Raw genomic sequence first — 22877 nt, 5'->3', positions numbered from 1 at the left:
GTAGCTGCACGTATTCACCTTTCAGAAATCTTGGAAAATGTATCCATGACGAACACCATTCGTATGTTAGTAGTGCAGAAGTAACAAACGTAAGCACTGTCAAATACGTTGTGGTTAGGGCCCGGCATGGCCAAGTGTGTTAAGGCGTTTGACTTGTAATCCGCGGGTTCGAATCCCGGTCGCACCAAACATGCTCGTCCTTTCAGCCGAGGGGGCGTTATAATGTAACCGTCAATCCCCCTATTCGTTGGTAAAAGAGTAGCCCAAGAGTTGGCGGTGGGTGGTGATGACTATCTGCCTTCTCTCTAGTCTTACACTGCAAATTAGGGACGACTAGCGTAGATAGCTCTCGAGTAGCTTTGCGCGAAATTCAAAATAAACAAACGTTGTGGTTAACCATTATTTTAAAAAGCGTGGTATGTGGGATATTTTTAACAGCAGAATACTAAACATATTTCGTAAGTTGCTCTCCGCTATCGAGATATAAGCAACATCCAGTTTTTCAGATGAAATCGGGAACATACACTGTGAAAACAAAATACAAAAAAAATGTGTTAAAAACAGCACAGTTTATATTCCGTGCAGCATCTAGTTAGTGGGGGGTCCAATGGAAGAGCAATAGGGCTGACGATCCGGGTTCGAATCCTTAATAATCGAAAACATGTCCCGCACTTTAAGTAATGAGTGCGTTATAAGAGTGATCATTTGCCCGGTAGATTTACAGTAAACACAAGTACAAATTTTGTACAGTACACGCCTGGTGTCTGATGGCTTCAACACAATTTCATATTCAAAACAACACAGTGTAACACAACACGAATATGCTGACTGATTCATAATATTTTAGTGGAACTTTGTACAATAAAAAATGTAATAAGATTCTGACCTGATGTGTTTAAATAAACACAATATTGAACTGAAAACCGCACGTCGTTTGTGTTTTTTAGAAAATATGAAAAAATTAAAGTGTGTCTTTATATCGCTATAACACATCATTGTGTTAAATAAAGCCCTAGTCTACGTTTGAAGAACTCTTCTATCGCTTTTGTGAAATACCACAATGTGTCAAATTAACGTCATGGATTTGTTTGTTTGTTTGTTTTGGAATTTCGCACAAAGCTACTCGAGGGCTATCTGTGCTAGCCGTCCCTAATTTAGCAGTGTAAGACTAGAGGGAAGGCAGCTAGTCATCACCACCCACCGCCAACTCTTGGGCTACTCTTTTACCAACGAATAGTGGGATTGACCGTCACATTATAACGCCCCCACGGCTGGGAGGGCGAGCATGTTTGGCGCGACTCGGGTGCGAACCCGCGACCCTCAGATTACGAAGCGCACGCCTTAACGCGCTAGGCCATGCCGGGCCTAACGTCATGGAAGAGATTTCTGTTGAACTAAAGACGTTCGCTTCACCAGTGACACACCAATATGTGTACGTACTTACAACCCTAGAAACCATGTTTCGATACCCGTAGTGGGCAGAGCACAAATGGTTCATTGTGTAGCTTTGCGCTTAACTAGAAATAAACAACCAAACAAAAGATGGTTTCTCTCTCTACTTGCGTCCCTTAGTGGCACAACGATACGTCTTAAATTTTATAACGCAAAAAATCAGGTTTACATACCCGTGGTGGGCACATTACAGATGGTCCATTGTGTAGCTTTGTACTTAACTACAAACAAACCGTTTAGTCGCAATTTTATCGAAATATGTCAACGTTATGAAATTTTTGTCCTTCATTCTAGAAACTTGTGGTTATGTGTTAAGAGAGCAGTGAGACGACAGTTTTTACTCTGTATGTGTGTGTGTCTTTACAAATGTTAAAAATCCCGAGCCGTAAAAAATCACGACTTATTAATGTTTTTTTTTTATTTTTGTTATATTTGTCTCTTTATATGTAAAAACGGCTGGTTTGTTCGCTCCTCTACATAATAAATTTTCTCAACCCAAACCTTGGCCTCTATCACGCCGCTTCAAAACGAGTTTATTTAAACAAATAATTTAAAACAGTTTAAACTTGCTCTTCCTGGTAAAGCTAACTTTCGTGTAGATGAATACAACAACAACAAATATATTATTCTCCCGATTCTCGATATATTTTGAACAAAGAAAATCGCATTACCAAAAATTTGAGAAAAAGAAACAATTGCAAACACAAGAAAAAATATATTAAATATTTATATCTATCTGTCCTAAAATGTAAATACATACACGTTCCCTAGAGTCATATCCGCACGTTCTTTCACAACAATCCACAGTTGGTGACATATCCTTGTGTAAGTGTAACACATGACACCAGATGGCACCACAAGAATAAGAAAAAGCATATAGACTTCATAGCTTCGCCACATGATTGGACTTTGCCAGTCACGAACGCACCAGTAAGCTTGTATTCGTACACCAACTTCTAAATGAATCTGAAAAGATAAAAAGTAGAAATAAAAACAAATTAAACTGGAAGGTTTCTTCTCTTTCTTATGGTAACGTTGGTGGTAAGTTATCGGATCATTTCGCAGAGGGTCTATTTCCTCTTTGTAATATTTTTATAAAAGGTTTTAGCAAATAATCCAACACTTGTGTTACATATAATTTATCAGTAGAGGGCTCTGGCGAAGAAATCGAAAACTGATGCTACATATAATCTACCAGTAGAAGAAGACTTTGGCGAAGAATGCGAAAGCTTGTATTATATATAATGTACCAATAGATGGCTCTGACTAAGGATCTAAAAACTTACACTACATATAATCTACCAGTAGAGAGCGCTGGTGAAGGAGCCTAAAGCTTGTGCTATATACAATATACCAATAGAGAGCGCTAGCGACAAATCAAAACTTATGTTTCATGTAAATAATTATATAATCTACCGGCAGAGGGATCTAGCGAAGGATCAGAAAGCTTGTGTTCACTCCTTTTTAGTAACTGACTGAAGATGTGCTAATTATGATTTTCAGCGCCTAAGCACGAGATTAAGAGCAGTTTTCTCAGAGTTACTATTGTACTGACAGTCTTTACGTGTAATTAACCCATGATATTATAACCTTAAACAAAATACTATAATATGGGTAGTTGTCGAGCTTCTTATGAATATTTATGCAATATTGTATAAACACCTACCACATTAAATGTTGTGGTATAAGTTTATTTTGTTCCTCTCTGAAAGCAAAATAGCAAACTAGAATAAGTTATTTATTTCAAATGTGAATATTTCTCAGTTGAATCACAAAATTAATTCTTGTAATATAAAACGTCTCTGTTGTCGTACGAAAACTAGGGTTATCATATATATATATAAATTATATCCTCACCGCAATGTGGAACTTACTTCCGCAGTCACTTCCAAAACCTAAGACACATTTTATAATCACATGTTGTAACTTGTACCCTCGGATCTTTTATTTTTAAAATATGCACTGTATTTTGTTTAATTTCAATGTGTTTTGTTTATGGTTTAAGAATTTATGGTTATAATGTAATTAATCAGAGATTGGGATTTGCTATTTGTAACGCAGTCTTTCCTCATGATTTTGTTTACTTATTTGGATGTAACTATATAATTTCACTAAAATATACGCGTTTTGTAAAACAAATAAAAAAAACTTGAGTTACTTATTTAAATTATTAAGATAAAAAGCAGTGTGTTAACGGTGTTTTTACGGACTTACAACGTTAAAATTCGGGGTTCGATCCATCGTGGTGGTTGGCGCGCAGATTGCCCATTGTGTAGCTTTGCGCTGAAACAGAAATCATAAATAAAAGAAGCACGCCCTCTTCACTGTTTTCTTCTTAAATCTGACATTCGAATAATTACGTAACAAACTCAGAAGAGACAGTTAACCCTTGTTTTTCTTAAATGATATAAAAGTTACACAAATTCAATAACTTATCTTTCAATGTTTCGTGGGTAAATAAGCACATCCACAACGACAGCGAGGATATTCTGTTTAATGTAAACAGGAAGACGTATGGTAATTGGATATTTCTTTGAATAAGCTAATATTATGTACGTTTCGCTAAGACTAATGCACTTTATATTTGTGGAGGACAGAAATAGATCGTTCGTTAAAAGCATTCATTTTGTCAACCTTTTATTTTTTGTTGATTCTCTTCAAAATGAAAGCTTTAATTTAATGTTTCACATCAAAAGAGAGATACGAGAGATATGTTATCTGTTTTTGTTCTTTTCACCAGCGTTTCCCGCCTTATTTGCATACGTAATTTACACTTCAAAAGCTTTAAGTTCTATCTTTTGTTGTTCTATCTTCTCCGTCATTTTTTTGTTCTAATATTGTTATCATTTTTTGAACTTCGTTCTCTATTCAAACCGGTGTTGTTCGATTAAGCGTGAAGACACGTGCAAGTATAAAACTAAAACAGCTTTCGTTTGGTTCGGTCAAAACAAATTCGGTAAAATATAAGTTATTCCACCTAGCTAAGCGTGAAATGGAGTCCTGTTAAAAACGAACCGTTGAAAATAAGTTACAAACAAAAACATGTCCGAAGATAGAAACATAAACCATGCATCCTTTTCAAGGATAGCTCATCATTATATTTTAAAATCTCACAGACAATCCATTGAAAGACTCAACCATACTTCCTAAGATAGGCTTATTTAGAAAAATCCTTGTTTTCTACCTCCAAGTATAAATACGTGTAAGTAGGCTTAAGAGAATGCATCTGAAATGCAAGGACATGTCGTAATTTCTCCAAATATGGCTGAAGCTATGTTGTATCTGTTCAGAGAGAACAATATTCTGTATTATCTGTTCAGACTCAAGAATATGTTAGAGTATCTGTTCAGAGAGAAGGACATACTGGAGGATCTTCTCAGTGGCAATGACATGCTGTGAAAGGTTGAAGCAGGACTCTGTAGAATCTGTAGAGGATATACTGTCGTATCTGTTCATTAAGGTGGATATATTGCCTTATCTGTTCATTAAGGTGGATATACTGTCGTACCTGTTTATTAAGGTGGATATACTGTCGTATCTGTTCATTAAGGTGGATATATTGCCTTATCTGTTCATTAAGGTGGATATACTGTCTTACCTGTTTATTAAGGTGGATATACTGTCGTACCTGTTCATTAAGGTGGATATACTGTCGTACCTGTTTATTAAGGTGGATATACTGTCGTATCTGTTCATTAAGGTGGATATATTGCCTTATCTGTTCATTAAGGTGGATATACTGTCTTACCTGTTTATTAAGGTGGATATACTGTCGTACCTGTTCATTAAGGTGAATATACTGTCGTATCTGTTCATTAAGGTGGATATACTGTCGTATCTGTTCATTAAGGTGGATATACTGTCTTATCTGTTCATTAAGGTGGATATACTGTCTTATCTGTTCATTAAGGTGGATATACTGTCTTACCTGTTTATTAAGGTGGATATACTGTCGTACCTGTTCATTAAGGTGAATATACTGTCGTATCTGTTCATTAAGGTGGATATACTGTCGTACCTGTTCATTAAGGTGGATATACTGTCGTATCTGTTCATTAAGGTGGATATACTGTTTTATCTTTTCATTAAGGTGGATATATTGCCTTATTTGTTCATTAAGGTGACATGTTGTAGAATCAGTAGAGACAGAAGGATATACAGTTCAACATTCCTGTTAACTTGTTCAGATCGGGAACATATACACTTCAACGTTACTGTTAACTTGTTCAGTTTGGGAATACGTACAATTCAACGTTACTGTTAACTTGTTCAGCTTGGGAATACGTACAGTTCAATGTTACTGATAACTTGTTCAGTTTGGGAATACGTACAGTTCAACGTTACTGTTAACTTGTTCAGCTTGGGAATACGTACAGTTCAACGTTACTGTTAACTTGTTCAGCTTCGGAATACGTACAATTCAACGTTACTGTTAACTTGTTCAGCTTGGGAATACGTACAGTTCAACGTTACTGATAGCTTGTTGAACTCGGGAATACGTACAGTTCAACGTTACTGATAGCTTGTTGAACTCGGGAATACGTACAGTTCAACGTTACTGATAGCTTGTTGAACTCGGGAATACGTACAGTTCAACGTTACTGTTAACTTGTTCAGCTTGGGAATACGTACAGTTCAACGTTACTGTTAACTTGTTTAGTTTGGGAATACGTACAGTTCAACGTTACTGTTAACTTGTTCAGCTTGGGAATACGTACAGTTCAACGTTACTGATAGCTTGTTTAGTTTGGGAATACGTACAGTTCAACGTTACTGTTAACGTATTCAGCTTGTGAATATATAGAGCTCCAAATCTCAACCTATTATTTCAAAATCATTGGCTGTGGTGAAAGAGATTCTACGAACGTGTAAAAACCGAATGTTCATCAGAATCCATTTTCATTTCAAACACTTTCAAAATATTGCTTAAGTTTGTTGGTTACAGTCAGCTAAATTAAACGAAAATACACGCGTCTTATTTCACAGGATAATTGGAAGTATGCTCAGAAGTTAAGCCCAAACTAAACTGTACCACACAAGTGTACAAACTCGATCACATATCCCTTTACCATCACGAGTTTACAATTTGAATATCCGGACTCAATCTGTGGGTTTACAATTTGAATATCCGGACTCAATCTATGGGTTTACAATTTGAATATCCGGACTCAATCTATGGGTTTACATTTTGAATATCGGGACTCAACAGATAGCCAAGTTGGCTTTGCTTTCAGACAAAGCCTATGTCTTGATGTACATCATGCAAATTCCATAAAATAATCGGTGTGTATGGTATGTGAGTTCCATTACGTATCTATTAACATCGGTAACTTCCAAATAAACACCGATAAGATACGTTATAGCACTCAATGATGTTCACGCCTTCCTCCTAGATTCTTAGTACCAAATGGACGTAGTAGGATACCAAATAGGCACTCACTAAGCGAAATCGTCACTCTTTGTTTGTTTGTTTGTTTTTGAATTTCGCGCAAAGCTACACGATGGTTATCTGCACTAGCCATTATTAATTTAGCAGTGGGAAGGCAGCTATTCATCACCACCCACCGTCAACTCTTGGGCTACTCTTTTACCGACGAATAGTGGGATTGACCGTTACATAATAACGCCCCACGGCTGATAGGGCAAGCATGTTTGGTGTGACGAGGATTCGAACCTGCGACTCTCAGATTACGAGTCGAACGCCTTAACCCACCTGGCCATGCCGGGTCCAAACCGTCACTCATTCTCAACAAATGGGCGTGGTTTAACGTTTCAAACAAACAAATGTTGAGAGTTTTTTATTGGTTCAAGCTGGTTTAAATGTCTTTTTAATGCAAACATATTGGTATTCATGAGGTAAATAAATGTATCAACACTTGTAACTCCAGTTTTCACGGTACAAGTTGCATTTTCCAGTTTACACCACCATCCATGTTGAGATGTGACCCGTACCTATCATCAAGCATCCAAATGGCTGAAAACTACAATGCAGATTAAACTGGCTTTACTGCATAGCTCTATTGTTGTTCCCAGAATGCAGTGCGGGATTAAACACATCAGTCTTTAATATTCTGACGTTTTTAAATGAAAATTTAAAAAACCCACGAGGAAAATATGTTACACTATGTCAACCACACAATATTCAGTCAAAGCCGTTCCTATAATATCAGGGCTCGCGAGACTGGATAAAATAAAACAGTTGTAGGAGTGTTTTTTTATTTTATTTTAGGATTGACAGTAATTTTGGTTTTAAAGACCTTAGGGAGACCCCTAAGGCAAACCAGGGGCGCTCAGAAACTTTTGTTTCTCTTCAGCCCCGCGCATGATTGAGGGTTCAAGACCTCTCGATGAGCAAATTGGATCATTGGGTAATTTCTGGAGCATGTTTTGAGATTAGTTGGATATGGTCGTGTAGAAGACAAACGAAGTCGGAGGAGAAAGGGAGGGGCGGTACATGAAGTGGAGGAGTGTAGAAAGATACAGGAGAAGATCGGGAAAGGAAGACGTACCACTTTCCAGGGCCTGGGTATAGACATACCCAAATATTTTGCTGTGGGAGAAACGGGAGTGCCCGAGAAAACCCACTTCCACGGCGCCGAATAATCTACCCTAATCGTGCCTTAGATAGCAGGGAAATTTGTAACACGTGGTTAAGGAGGGGAAAGGCATGGGAGTTCGTCATAGGAAAGAAGCTGTTCTCTTCGAGCAGAAATCACATTGCGTCAGCACCGTCCGACGGCCATCGCAATGCTTTGTTTTAATTAAACAGTCGGATTCTCCCGGTCCGTGCCAGTTCTGAGTCGGCTGTTAGTTGCTAGGAGTGTTCTAAGCACTATGTTTATATAAACAAGTTTTCAAGATAACAACGGTTAGGGTGTGAACCAAATTAAACAAGTGAGTTACAATTATTAACGATTTTATTTAAACCATTTACAAATCAGATTTCTTAAGATAAGAATAAATAACACAACATTATTTATTTTATTTTAGTAATAATTATTTGTTATATTTATTTATAATTTTTATATTTTAACTAACTCTAGTTTTATCCACAAAAATTTGTAGATCTAGAAAGTTAGCTTTAAATGCCAAAACGAAACAAAAGAAACAATACTGTCTAAGCTGGAGAACGATTTTACTAAGGGAACGTTGGTGTGCGATTGTGAAAGTGGACCAAAGTGGAACAGCTCACACGAATCTATTACTTGGTACTTTGTTACAATATTTATCACCGTAGAATACACGTGACTCACTTTTGACCTATTCAGTGTTTTAGATACTATACTTAACGGTGTACATTGAAACTACTTGTGTCTTACTTTGCAGATAGCGTATTTAATGGTGTACATTGAAACTAAGCATAATAATTTCAGTTTTATTTGTTATATTTAGAAGTAATGGTGTTCACAATGTAGTATTTCTCAGTATTTAAAATTTTCACCTAAGTTTTTCTTTTTCTCCATATCTCACCATACTCTATTCTTTCTCAGTTAGTTTTTATCCAGTGAGTTTTCACAAACTGTCTAGTAAAGCAGTGTGCTTCCTTCAAATCTTCGTTAGATGGTCAACTCTTAATGTCCGTTTGAATTAACTGTGTGGCTTTTATTAGGTTTGGGTTATTGAAAGATTGCAACGAAACAAGACTTTCGTTTCAAAAGGATTGCATTAAGCTTAACTAAAGGAAGTCATGAAACAAGACATCAGGCGGTTCCTATGAAGAGAGTATGAACGGCTGTCGGAACTTTTTACAATTATAAATTATTCTCCATTTTATTGAGCTAGCAAGTTTGTTTTTTCTCTGTAGAACTGAAACTTTTCTCAAAAATGTTTGTCTGTTTTGAATTTCGCTACACAAGGGCTATCTGCACTAGTCGTCCCTAATTTAGCAGTTTAAGACTAGAGGGAAGATAGCTAGTCATCATCACCTACCGCCCACTCTTGAGCTACTCTGTTACCAAGGGATAATGGGATTGACCGTCACATTATAACGCCCCCACGGCTGAAAGGGCAAGCACGTTTGGTGCGACGGGGATTCGAACTCGCGACCCTCAGATTACGAGTCGAACCCCTTAACCTACCTGGCCATGCCGGGCCAAAACGTTTGTCAATCACTAGTTAAGCAAGTTTGAGGGAAGCAGACGATAATTCGACCTTGGGAAAAAAAGTGTACTATTCTAACGAGTTACGAATGAAATGTTCTCAGCACAAACTGGAATGTTATAAAAAACAACTTAATTTAACGATTTCTGTAGAGTGAATTAAGACTTTTGTTGTTATTTTCTTTACCCACATTTTATAAGTCCTGCCCACTGGTGTGTAAAGAATGAACTACAGTACGGCTGTTGTTGGAGTCTTTACATAAGTAAGACTATTTATCTGTCTGCATGTCTATTTATGTACCTGGTAGAGAAACTCTTACCTGAACAAATACTATCGGAACAGCAAATACTAAAGACAGAATCCAGATAGCTATTATAATCCGACGAGCCTGACCTGTGGTACACATGTAGCGGGACCTGACTGGATGAATTATGGCATAGTACCTGTAAATACACAGAGTTTATTAACTTTCATAACATTTCACCCCGAATATGCTCCACTGAAAAAAAAATATATATTCACTATGTCAGATTAATTTCGTGATATTTCAAAACGTGTTTATTTATTTAAATCATAACACGACGAGGGCCACGCTGTATTAACAACACAAAAATTAAATGTACCACGAGAACCAGTAAAAAGGGTTCGTGATGACGTGAAACCAACTTGAAATAAAAATGTATCTCAGAACGGCTGGTATGGGTATTAACACTTTTACTGATAAGGAGAGAACAACGTTTCGACCTTCTTAGGTCATCTTCAGGTTAAGAAAATGGCTCTTATCTAATGTATTTTTGGAGCCGTTTTTACGTCTGTCAGTGGAGATTTTTCCCAAAAGAATGCGGTACGTTATTATACGATATACCCTGTTATGCAAGTGTACCCACCAGGTGTTTACACGTGTGTTCACAGCTACGTCGCCCGAGATCACCGAAGTTCTTAAAACGTGACACATGAACTGATGTTTATCAGAACGTTTATCACTTGTTTTTCTTTCCTTTTTCTTTTAATTCTGGGAGAGACGCCTAATCTGGGGGTTAGGGCCTTCGACTCGTAATTATTATTGAATCACAATTTAAAACATAATATAAAACAACAACAACTTTGAAGATGGAACTTAAATAATCCATTGTGTAACTTTGCATTAAGAACATCAAACAGCCAAGAAACAAACAATGTGTGTAATTACTGTTTCTCAGATAGCTTTTGTTTTAATGGCCCGGCATGGCCAGGTGGGTTAAGGCGTTCGACTTGTAATCTGAGGGTCGCGGGTTCGAATCCCCGTCGCACCAAACGCGCTCGCCCTTTCAGCCGTGGGGGCGTTATAATGTGACAGTCAATCCCCCTATTCGTTGGTAAAAGAGTAGCCCAACAGTTGGCGGTGGGTGGTGATGACTAGCTGCCTTCCCTCTAGTCTTACACTACTAAATTAGGGACAGCTAGCACAGATAGCCCTCGAGTAGCTTTGTGCGAAATTCAAAAACAAACAAACATTTTTTTTCAGAGAACAAAAAGTCACGTGATTTTTAAAAACAAGTTACAATAGACATACCATTGATGTTTTGGAAAAAAAAGAAACACCACGTGTGATTGGAGCCTAAGTTTTCCCTTTTCTTTGAATGATGTGCGATTTTTCAGCATTTGTTATTTTAACACACGTTTATGTGGTAGATATTAAGTGGCAGTGAGATCGCATTTTGAATGAACCAAAATTACAAACGTCTAGAGGCAGGCTATTGCTGGCCAGTAAAAGTGCAGGATGATAACGAAACAATTACGTTCTTATATATGCGTACTGTACGCGTGTTTGAGTTAAACCTCTTCGTGAATCTACTAGGCTTACGGCCTATATATAATACTTTGTCAACAATATTCGGACATAACAAACGTTATCTCTTCCTTTTACATTTGTTTTACCGTTGAACTCTTTTTTTCCTCATAACACCTTCTCTCCTTCTTTGTCAGTCTTATGTTATCTAATCTTCTCCTTCTAACCTCTCCTTGTCTGTCAAGCTCGTATTCACGATTGTTCTCCTTCTAATCTCTCCTTCTCTGTCAAGCTCGTATTCACGATTGTTCTCCTTCTAATCTCGCCTTCTCTGTCAAGCTCGTATTCACGATTGTTCTCCTTCTAATCTCTCCTTCTCTTCAAGCTCGTATTCACAATTGTTCTCCTTCTAATCTCTCCTTCTCTGTCAAGCTCGTATTCACGATTGTTCTTCTTCTAATCTTTCCTTCTCTGTCAAGCTCGTATTCACGATTGTTCTCCTTCTAATCTCTCCTTCTCTGTCAAGCTCGTATTCACGATTGTTCTCCTTCTAATCTCTCCTTCTCTGTCAAGCTCGTATTCACGATTGTTCTCCTTCTAATCTCTCCTTCTCTGCTCATTGTCTATTAATTTCATATTGTTGACAGATCTAACCAACATACCAACGTTAATTAGGTGAGGAACAAATATAAACATTAAATCTGAAATCACCAGATTTCTACGTATACTATGAGGTGAATGTTTTCATGCTGGATTCCTGAGTCGTCGTCGTCTTAAATAATAATGTAGAAGAGACTTTATCATGTGATCTACTCATCCCGTTAGTTTAGTATTATAACAACTTCTCTCAGGGGATTATGGGGGTTATAACGGTATGTAGATGTTTATACCTGAAAGGTTTTTTTTTTAAGCCAGGGTAAGATGAAAGTAACATTACACTAGAGCTAGCCTTTCTTCCCTTCTCAGACTAGCACTTAAGTAACACCAAGGTAATAGCAACTTTTGTTTTTTTTAATATACTACATTGGGGAAATAATCCGATAGTGTCGTAGTAAAATCGATTTTAATGATATTATGTAAAAATCTTAAAACGGTAACTTTCTCAGCCACGTGCTCTGACAAGTATCCACGTAATCACCGACGGCAGAAACTTAAATGCACGTGTGGAGTCAAATACGAGAACATGTAAGAAACAAAAGCTATTCATTGTATTACCAGATTACGACATATTTATTGTATTACCAGATTACGACATATTTATTGTATTACCAGATTACGACATATTTATTGTATTACCAGATTATGACGTATTTATTGTATTACCAGATTATGACATATTTATTTTATTACCAGATTACGACATATTTATTGTATTACCAGATTATGACATATTTATTGTATTACCAGATTATGACCTATTTATTGTATTACCAGATTACGACATATTTATTGGTTTACCAGATTACGACATATTTATTGTATTACCAGATTACGACATATTTATTGTTTTACCAGATTATGACATATTTATTGTATTACCAGATTATGACATATTTATTGTATTACCAGATTACGACATATTTATTGTATTACCAGATTACGACATATTTATTGTTTTACCAGATTACGACATATTTATTGTATTACCAGATTACGACATATTTATTGTATTACCAAATTTTGACATATTTATTGTATTACCACATTATGACATATTTATTGTATTACCAGATTATGACATATTTATTGTATTACCAGATTACGACATATTTATTGTATTACCAGATTACGACATATTTATTGTATTACCAGATTACGACATATTTATTGTTTTACCAGATTATGACATATTTATTGTATTACCAGATTATGACATATTTATTGTATTACCAGATTACGACATATTTATTGTATTACCAGATTACGACATATTTATTGTATTACCAGATTATGACGTATTTATTGTATTACCAGATTATGACATATTTATTTTATTACCAGATTACGACATATTTATTGTATTACCAGATTATGACATATTTATTGTATTACCAGATTATGACATATTTATTGTATTACCAGATTACGACATATTTATTGGTTTACCAGATTACGACATATTTATTGTATTACCAGATTACGACATATTTATTGTTTTACCAGATTATGACATATTTATTGTATTACCAGATTATGACATATTTATTGTATTACCAGATTACGACATATTTATTGTATTACCAGATTACGACATATTTATTGTTTTACCAGATTACGACATATTTATTGTATTACCAGATTACGACATATTTATTGTATTACCAAATTTTGACATATTTATTGTATTACCACATTATGACATATTTATTGTATTACCAGATTATGACATATTTATTGTATTACCAGATTACGACATATTTATTGTATTACCAGATTACGACATATTTATTGGTTTACCAGATTACGACATATTTATTGTATTACCAGATTACGACATATTTATTGTTTTACCAGATTATGACATATTTATTGTATTACCAGATTATGACATATTTATTGTATTACCAGATTACGACATATTTATTGTATTACCAGATTACGACATATTTATTGTTTTACCAGATTACGACATATTTATTGTATTACCAGATTACGACATATTTATTGTATTACCAAATTTTGACATATTTATTGTATTACCACATTATGACATATTTATTGTATTACCAGATTACGACATATTTATTGTATTACCAGATTACGACATATTTATTGTATTACCAGATTACGACATATTTATTGTTTTACCAGATTACGACATATTTATTGTATTACCAGATTATGACATATTTATTGTATTACCAGATTACGACATATTTATTGTTTTACCAGATTACGACATATTCATTGTATTACCAGATTACGACATATTTATTGTTTTACCAGATTATGACATATTTATTGTATTACCAGATTACGACATATTTATTGTTTTACCAGATTATGACATATTTATTGTATTACCAGATTACGACATATTTATTGTATTACCAGATTACGACATATTTATTGTTTTACCAGATTATGACATATTTATTGTATTACCAGATTACGACATATTTATTGTATTACCAGATTACGACATATTTATTGTTTTACCAGGTTACGACATATTTTTTGTATTACCAGATTACGACATATTTTTTGTATTACCAGATTACGACATATTTTTTGTATTACCAGATTACGACATATTTATTCTTCTAAAACAGGGTTTCACGCTGTAATGACAAGATAATATGTAACGAACGAAAGCTCGTATGTTAATTTTACGAGAATATGCCATATTTATCCTCATTAACAGTATAAAACACAAAACTGTCTTTTTTGGGACGCAACGAAAGGTAAATTCTCTATTACCATGTACAGCCAAATAGTTTGGATAACACAGTTACCATCATCAGGGCTGGTGATGGTAAACTCAAACCATCATAAGATGTGACGTACATGTGGTATCATCAGAACAAAGTTCAACATTTGAGGATATAAATACTGGCAATGTCTTTACATGAGGAGCATGAGGATATAATTGTTAAAAATAATTAGAATAGAACAAACTTGAACACTAGTACTGACAACATCATAAGATGAAACAAAGGAGAATGTTAGTACTGACAACATCATAAGAAGTTGAAACAAACGACAATGTTAGTACTGACAACATCATAAGAAGTTGAAACAAACGACAATGTTAGTACTGACAACATCATAAGATGAAACAAAGGAGAATGTTAGTACTGACAACATCATAAGATGAAACAAACGAGAATGTTAGTACTGAAAACATCTTAAGAAGATGAAACAAACGACAATGTTAGTACTGACAACATCATAAGAAGTTGAAACAAACGACAATGTTAGTACTGACAACATCATAAGATGAAACAAAGGAGAATGTTAGTACTGACAACATCATAAGATGAAACAAACGAGAATGTTAGTACTGACAACATCACAAGATGAAACAAACGAGAATGTTAGTACTGACAACATCATAAGATGAAACAAACGAGAATGTTAGTACTGACAACATCATAAGATGAAACAAACGAGAATGTTAGTACTGACAACATCATAAGATGAAACAAACGAGAATGTTAGTACTGACAACATCATAAGAAGATGAAATAAACGAGAATGTTAGTACTGACAACATCTTAAGAAGATGAAACAAAGGAGAATGTTATTACTGACAACATCATAAGAAGTTGAAACAAAGGAGAATGTTAGTACTGAAAACATCATAAGAAGATGAACAAAGGAGAATCTTAGTACTGACAACATCATAAGATGAAACAAACGAGAATGTTAGTACTGACAACATCATAAGAAGTTGAAACAAAGGAGAATGTTAGTACTGACAACATCATAAGATGAAACAAACGAGAATGTTAGTACTGACAACATCATAAGAAGTTGAACCAAGGAGAATGTTAGTACTGACAACATCATAAGAAGACGAAACAAACGAGAATGTTAGTACTGACAACATCATAAGAAGTTGAACCAAGGAGAATGTTAGTACTGACAACATCATAAGATGAAACAAACGAGAATGTTAGTACTGACAACATCATAAGAAGTTGAAACAAAGGAGAATGTTAGTACTGACAACATCATAAGAAGTTGAAACAAAGGAGAATGTTAGTACTGACAACATCATAAGAAGTTGAACCAAGGAGAATGTTAGTACTGACAACATCATAAGATGAAACAAACGAGAATGTTAGTACTGACAACATCATAAGAAGTTGAAACAAAGGAGAATGTTAGTACTGACAACATCATAAGATGAAACAAACGAGAATGTTAGTACTGACAACATCATAAGAAGATGAAACAAAGGAGAATGTTAGTACTGACAACATCATAAGAAGACGAAACAAACGAGAATGTTAGTACTGACAACATCATAAGAAGTTGAACCAAGGAGAATGTTAGTACTGACAACATCATAAGATGAAACAAACGAGAATGTTAGTTCTGAAAACAGCATAAGAAGATGAACAAACGAGAATGTTAGTACTGACAACATGATGCGTGTATAAAAAGACAAAACATCAGAAAATTACTGATAAGAACATTATATAAAACAACTCAGGTAACCTGAAGGTGACCTAATAAAGTCGAATCGTTGTTCTCTGCTTTAAATTGTTAATACCCATACCAGCCGTCCTGAGATACATAAGATAAAACTGTATGGAAACTTGGTACTGTAAAGAACGTAAGATAAAGCATTATAGGAAATTAATACTGGCAAAAACACAAGGTAAAACAGTATAGAAATTTAGTACTGACAATAGTGTAAGATAAAACACGAGATGATACTAGATAACACGACGCTAACAATAAATAAAGGGTTAGCTACTGACAACAGTAACTAATGTGTTATCAACATAACACTGAAGTGCTAGCTACTAAAAACACAAAATGAAACACTCAGTTATGTCTTGTTTCGTATTCCTCTGATTTGTCCAACAGTGTTATATAGAATATCATTTTAACGTCTACGGTTAAACTTATTCTATCTTCCTCTCTTGTTTGTTCTGTAGTGTTCCACAAAGAGCCATTATAATGTCTACGCTTATATCATGTTCCGTATTTCTCACTGATTTGTTCTACAGAGTACAATGTCACTACTCAGTGACATTTCAGTACTACATTGTAATTTTTTTGAACGCCAATTATTGTTTAAATAATTTGTTAACTAATTCATAATATTTTCTCGAAACTACTTCTGTCTAAATATTTTATTATCTTAACCTTTAAATTTTTAAGACAATTTAAATTTCATTTCATTTTAAGTGAACTTAAGAAATGTTCATATGTGGGTACGTAAAAGCATTATTTTTAAATTAATTTTCAAAACCTTTCACCTGTTAAACACTGACAATTTATCACGACTTACTTTCTTCACAAAACTAAACTGATATTGAATCAAATTCCTCCTGAACGTTGACGTATGGAAGACAAAAGTGATCAGTTTTTTACACGTACCCCTGATTTAGAAGGTACAATGGATGAATGAGTCCTTTAAAGGAAATGTAGAAGAAAAACGCCTGTGGCTTACATATATAGCCAATCACTGTCTTCCATGGTCTCTTCTTTCTTCAATCTTTCCACTCATGACAACATTTTCAATTTCTTCCTTCCTTGCGACGTGTCCCAGAAACTCCAGTTGTCTCTTTCTTATGTTAGTTGTTTCCTCTTGCAATCTGCTCTTGACAAAATTCCTTTAGTTGAGGTGTTCCTTAAGAACCACAACTCAGTTCCTTCAATTTTCTTTTTGACACTTGGCAATTTTGACTCATTTTAATGAGTTTGTGTTTTTTCATAATTCATACTAGACGGCACTACGGATTTTTTTTCAGGCTATGTTCGTTTTAGATCAAAGGCACGTGGAGCTAGCTATCTGTTGTGTCTCCTGCGAGGAATCGAACTCCGGATTTTAGCCTTGTAAGTACCCAGACACTGGGCGACACCTCTGGCTTCTGGCACCGTGCTTAATTTAAATTACAAACATATATTGCAAGGTAGAATTTGTCTAGAGGTTGAAAATGTTATAAAAGTTTCTTTTTGCTTTTATTGGTGGAACAATAATAATGATTCTCTTAAACAGGATGAAAGTTTTATTACCTCGTAATACAAGAACGTTGATATATTAGCATTATAACGTTGACTGAAGGCTGTTTACGTCAATTACCAGCCACACATAAAAAAGGGAAAACATTAATTTGCGTTAATTTCAATGCTTTTATGTGCAATCATGAAAAGGTAATAAAAAAAAGACATCTATACACAGACCCAAGTAAACAGTCATCGCTGTGAAGATGTTGTTTTTAACATATATGGTGAAATATTAGAGGTCAGTTTTAGTAAACATCAGTACGTCTTTACACATACAATAACCAAGTCAAGGTCCGGTATGGCCAGGTGGTTAATACACTCGACTAGTAATCTGAAAGTCGTGGGTTTGAATCCCCGTCACACCATACATGCTCGCCCTTTCAGCCATGGGGACGTTATAATATCATGGTCGATCCCACTATTCGTTGATAAAAGAGTAGTTTAAGAGTTGGCGGCGGGTGGTGATGACTAGTGCCTTCCCTCCAGTCTTACACTGCTAAATTATGGACGGCTAGTGCAGATGGCCCTTGAGTAGCTTTGCGCGAAATTTAAAACCAAATCAAGTAAAATAACTTGTCTATATATCAGTAACGTAATAATGTTTCAAAGGGGATTTGGGGACAAATCGTTTGTCGTAATGCCTTATCAAAGTTTATTCGTGTCTCTGGATATTTCCCTTCAGTTTTAATGTTCAAAATTTCATATAACGATTAAAACATTATGAGTATATCAGGATTTTACATACCAATTATGAGGGGCTCTTGGTTGACCCGTTTCCAATTACGTGTCTCAGTTGCAATATTAAAATTTTCAAATACCATTTCTGATGGAGGCTGTAGCAGGTGCCCTAAATATGCCACTGTTTTCTGACCGCATGTGTTGTGTGTTACAAATAAGTGTTATGTTTACTTCAACACCAATATTCAGTTACCATTGTAACACAGGGAAGATTCAAACTTTCTTTTCCCCTTTCCTTTTTGATTATTAAACCTGCCGCCAACTATTGCGATACTCTTGTTAGACCTAAAAATGGATTTGATCATTACTCTTATAACGCACTCAAACCTCAAATTAAGCCGCGCGACATTTTTTTGCAACGTTGTCCTGCTGAAAGATCCAGCCATTTCCACACAAGCGAGGGTCTTCATTCAATAAGGATGCTCTTTCCAACATGCCAATGTAGCCAGCTGCTGTTTGACGCCCCTGGATAACCTGAAGCTCCATTGTTCCACGAAAGGAGAAAGCATCCCAGATCATGATGGAACCTTCTCCATTGTGTCGTGTAGAAAATGTCTCCGGTGGGATATCCTTATCATGCTAGTAACGTTGGAAGCCATCTGGACATCCAGGTTAATTTTTTTTCTCATCAGAAAACAAAACATTCGTCCACTTTTCTACGTCCCATGTTTGGTGCTTCTCAACAAGGTTTAACCGAGCTGTTTCGTGGAGTGGAAGGAGATGTGGCCTTTGAAGACATTTACGGTTTTTAAAGCCTTTCTCTCGTAGATGCCGTCTTATTGTTCTTGAACTGCATTATGCGTCCGTAAGGCCTTAATCTGGCTCGACGATCGGCTGGTGTCTTTCAGAAAACCTGTCGAACACTCCTGCTCAACGCCGGCGAAATTTTCATAGGCCGATCACTTGAAATTCTCGTTTCGTATCGCTCACGATCTGTTAAGAAATTTGCAACAGCATTTTCACTACGCCCAATATCACCAGCACGTTGAGAGAGACCTTGCTTTTGTAGCTCGACAATTCTGTCACGTTCAAACTCTGTCAACTTTTTAGCCTTTCCTATGTTTTTACCCAATGTAACACAGAAGATGTCAGTGGGAGATGTTGACAACGCTAATGCGTGAACAAAAATGACTAAATTTCGTTACGTGTTTACTGATTAACGCTTCATTTCAGTGTGGTTTTAAACTTTTGACCAGCTGGTGTTTAGGCTAATTTCACAGTGTTCACATTTTCCTATTAAATGCTACAAACGTTTTTTATTTTCCCTTTTCTTATTTTCATCTTTCGAAGCTCTACTCAAATAAATGGTTGAGTCTAACAACGCAAAATCCATATTGTTTCTTTATGTTCATTGGCCTTAGAATTTTGGACAGCAGTGTATATACACTGCTGAAGCAACGTCAGTACAAGAACTGTTCGTCAGAAGCTTCAAGAAATGGGTTTCCATGGCCGAGCAACCGCAAACAAGCCTAAGATCACCATGCTCAATGCCAAGTGTCGGCTGGAGTGGTATAAAGGACACCGCCATTGAACCCTGGGGCAGTGGAAACGCGTTCTCTGGAGTGATGAATCACGCTTCACTATCTGGCAGTCTGACGGACGAATCTGGGTTGGGCCAATGCCAAGAGAACGCTACCTGAATGCATAGTGCCAACTGTAAATTTTTATGGAGGTGGAATAATGGTCTGGGGCTGTGTTTTCATAATTTGGGCTAGGTTCTTTAGTTCCAGTGAAGGGGAAATCTTAATGCTACAGCATACAAAGACATTCTAGAGAATTGTGTGCTTCCAACTTCGTGGCAATAGTTTGGAAAAGGCCCTTTTTTTGTTTCAGCATGACAATGTTCCCCGTACACAAAGCGAGGTCCATGAAGAAATGATTGCCGAGGTTGTTGTGAAGGAACTTGACTTGCCTGTATAGAGCCCTAACTTCAACCCCATCGAATACCTTTGGGATAGATTGGAACGCCGACTGCTAGCCAGGCATTCTTACCCGATCTCACTAATGCTCTTGTGGCTGAATAGGAGCGAATCCCAGCAGCCATGTTCCAAAATCTAGTGAACAACCTTCCCAGAAGAGTGGAGGCTGTTACAGCATCACAGTGGGGACCAACGCCATATTAATACCCATGCTTTTGGAATGAGATGTTCAGCAAGCACATATGGGTGTGGCGGTCGGGTGTCTGCATACTTTAGGACATGTAGTGTATATATATATAGATAGAATAATCTAATTATACTTAGTTCTCCATTGAATTACATTTATTTCTTTGTTGTCGACCCTTTTATCATTTTTTTAAGTACGTCTTTACCATTTTATCACCTTTTATAAGTACGTCTTTACCATTTTATCACCTTTTATAAGTAGGTCATTACCCTTTTATCATCTTTCATAAGTCGTTACCCTTTTGTCATCTTTTATAAGTAGATCATTACCCTTTTATCATCATTTATAAGTAAGTCATTTCCATTTTATCATCTTTTATAAGTAGGTCATTACCCTTTTATCATTTTTTATGAGTAAGTCATTACCCATTTATCATTTTTTATGAGTAAGTCGTTACCCTTTTGTCATCTTTTATAAGTAAGTCATTACCTTTTTATCATCTTTTATGAGTAAGTCATTACCCTTTTACCATCTTTTATGAGTAAGTCATTACCCTTTTATCATCTTTTATAAATAAGTCATTTCCATTTTATCATCTTTTATAAGTAGGTCATTACCCTTTTATCATTTTTTATGAGTAATCATTACCCTTTTATCATCTTTATAAGTAAGTTATTTCCATTTTATCGTCTTTTATAAGTAGGTCATTACCCTTTATCACCTTTTATAAGTAGGTCATTACCCTTCTTTTCCATTTCTCTTGTTACTATTTTGTATTTAAGTGTCATTTTAATGAAATGTATTTATTATTTTTATGGATATGTCATTTATCTTCAATATTTTTGTATGAACATACCATTTATCTTCAATATATTTTTATGGATATGTCATTTATCTTCAATATTTTTGTATGAACATACCATTTATCTTCAATATATTTGTATGAACATACCATTTATCTTCAATATATTTGTATGAACATACCATTTATCTTCAATATGTTTGTATGATCATGCCATTTATCTTCAATATATTTGTATGAACATACCATTTCTCTTCAATATGTTTGTATGATCATGCCATTTATCTTCAATATTTTTGTATGAACATACCATTTCTCTTCAATATGTTTGTATGATCATGCCATTTATCTTCAATATATTTATATGATCATACCAATTCTCTTCAATTTGCTTCTTACTCTTCACCCCAGTGGTTCACCGAAGAGTATGGAGACTCATAACACTGAATATCTGGTTTTGATACCCGCCACGCAAAATTTGTTTATTCTGTAACTTTACGTAACAAACATTTTCATTCCCCTAAATACGTCATCCCTTATATTTTGAACATCACATCCAGCTTTTACAAAAATTCTGGTTTTTTAAAATTCAGATCAAACAATTTCTTTCAAATAATATAATCGTACTTGACAAGAATGTGGTTTGAAGTAACTTACTGACAGCAATCTCTTGTGGACACCAGTAATAAAAAGCAATTTAACTTGTGATTTGTCGTCTGAAATTGATTTCAGATAATCACACCAGAAGGTGCATAATGCTTTCGTTAAAAACTTATTTTCGTACTTACGTATCAGAGATTGATTTCGAGTTACCTTCGCGAGATATCCACGAACATTTTTTTTTCTCGACAAATTAGATAGAGATTTTATGGCCCTAAAAGTTTCGTTTGGGAAGATCTTTCTAAAAATGAGAAACAATTTCATGGTCCTGCAAGTTTCGTTTCTGAAATGCTTTTTGAATGTGGCAAAATAACATTCTGATATCCAAAGTGTCAGATCACATTTATTCAGAAGAAAGAAACAATTGTGAATCGTGTACTTCCGTTTTGGATTTGAATCTTGGACCCTTCCGTTGCAGATGTAAATCATGGACTTCCGTTCACTGTGTTTTTTTTTTGTATCTCAAAGGCTCAAAGATTTGTTTGTTTGTTTGTTTGTCATTAAGCACACAGCTACAGAATGGGGTATCTGTACTCTTTTTATCACGGGTATCGAAACCCAGTT

General features: G+C 35.4%; 1 protein-coding gene across 1 annotated transcript in view; it reads right to left on the bottom strand.

Annotated features, from left to right (window-relative positions):
* Positions 1-22877, bottom strand: part of LOC143248078 (QRFP-like peptide receptor) — a 54788-nt gene that overhangs the window by 6202 nt on the left and 25709 nt on the right. The window contains exons 3-4 of the mRNA XM_076496514.1: positions 9872-9995; positions 2213-2418 (exon numbers count right to left, since the gene is read on the bottom strand). Of these exons, the coding sequence (XP_076352629.1) occupies positions 2213-2418; positions 9872-9995 (330 nt within the window). The remainder of the gene's footprint in view (positions 1-2212; positions 2419-9871; positions 9996-22877) is intronic.

This window comes from Tachypleus tridentatus, chromosome 4 (genome assembly GCF_004210375.1).
Source record: "Tachypleus tridentatus isolate NWPU-2018 chromosome 4, ASM421037v1, whole genome shotgun sequence".
In the NCBI taxonomy this organism is placed as follows: domain Eukaryota; kingdom Metazoa; phylum Arthropoda; class Merostomata; order Xiphosura; family Limulidae; genus Tachypleus; species Tachypleus tridentatus.
Note: the sequence above shows the minus strand (reverse complement) of the source record. Positions and strands in the feature narration are given on the sequence as shown.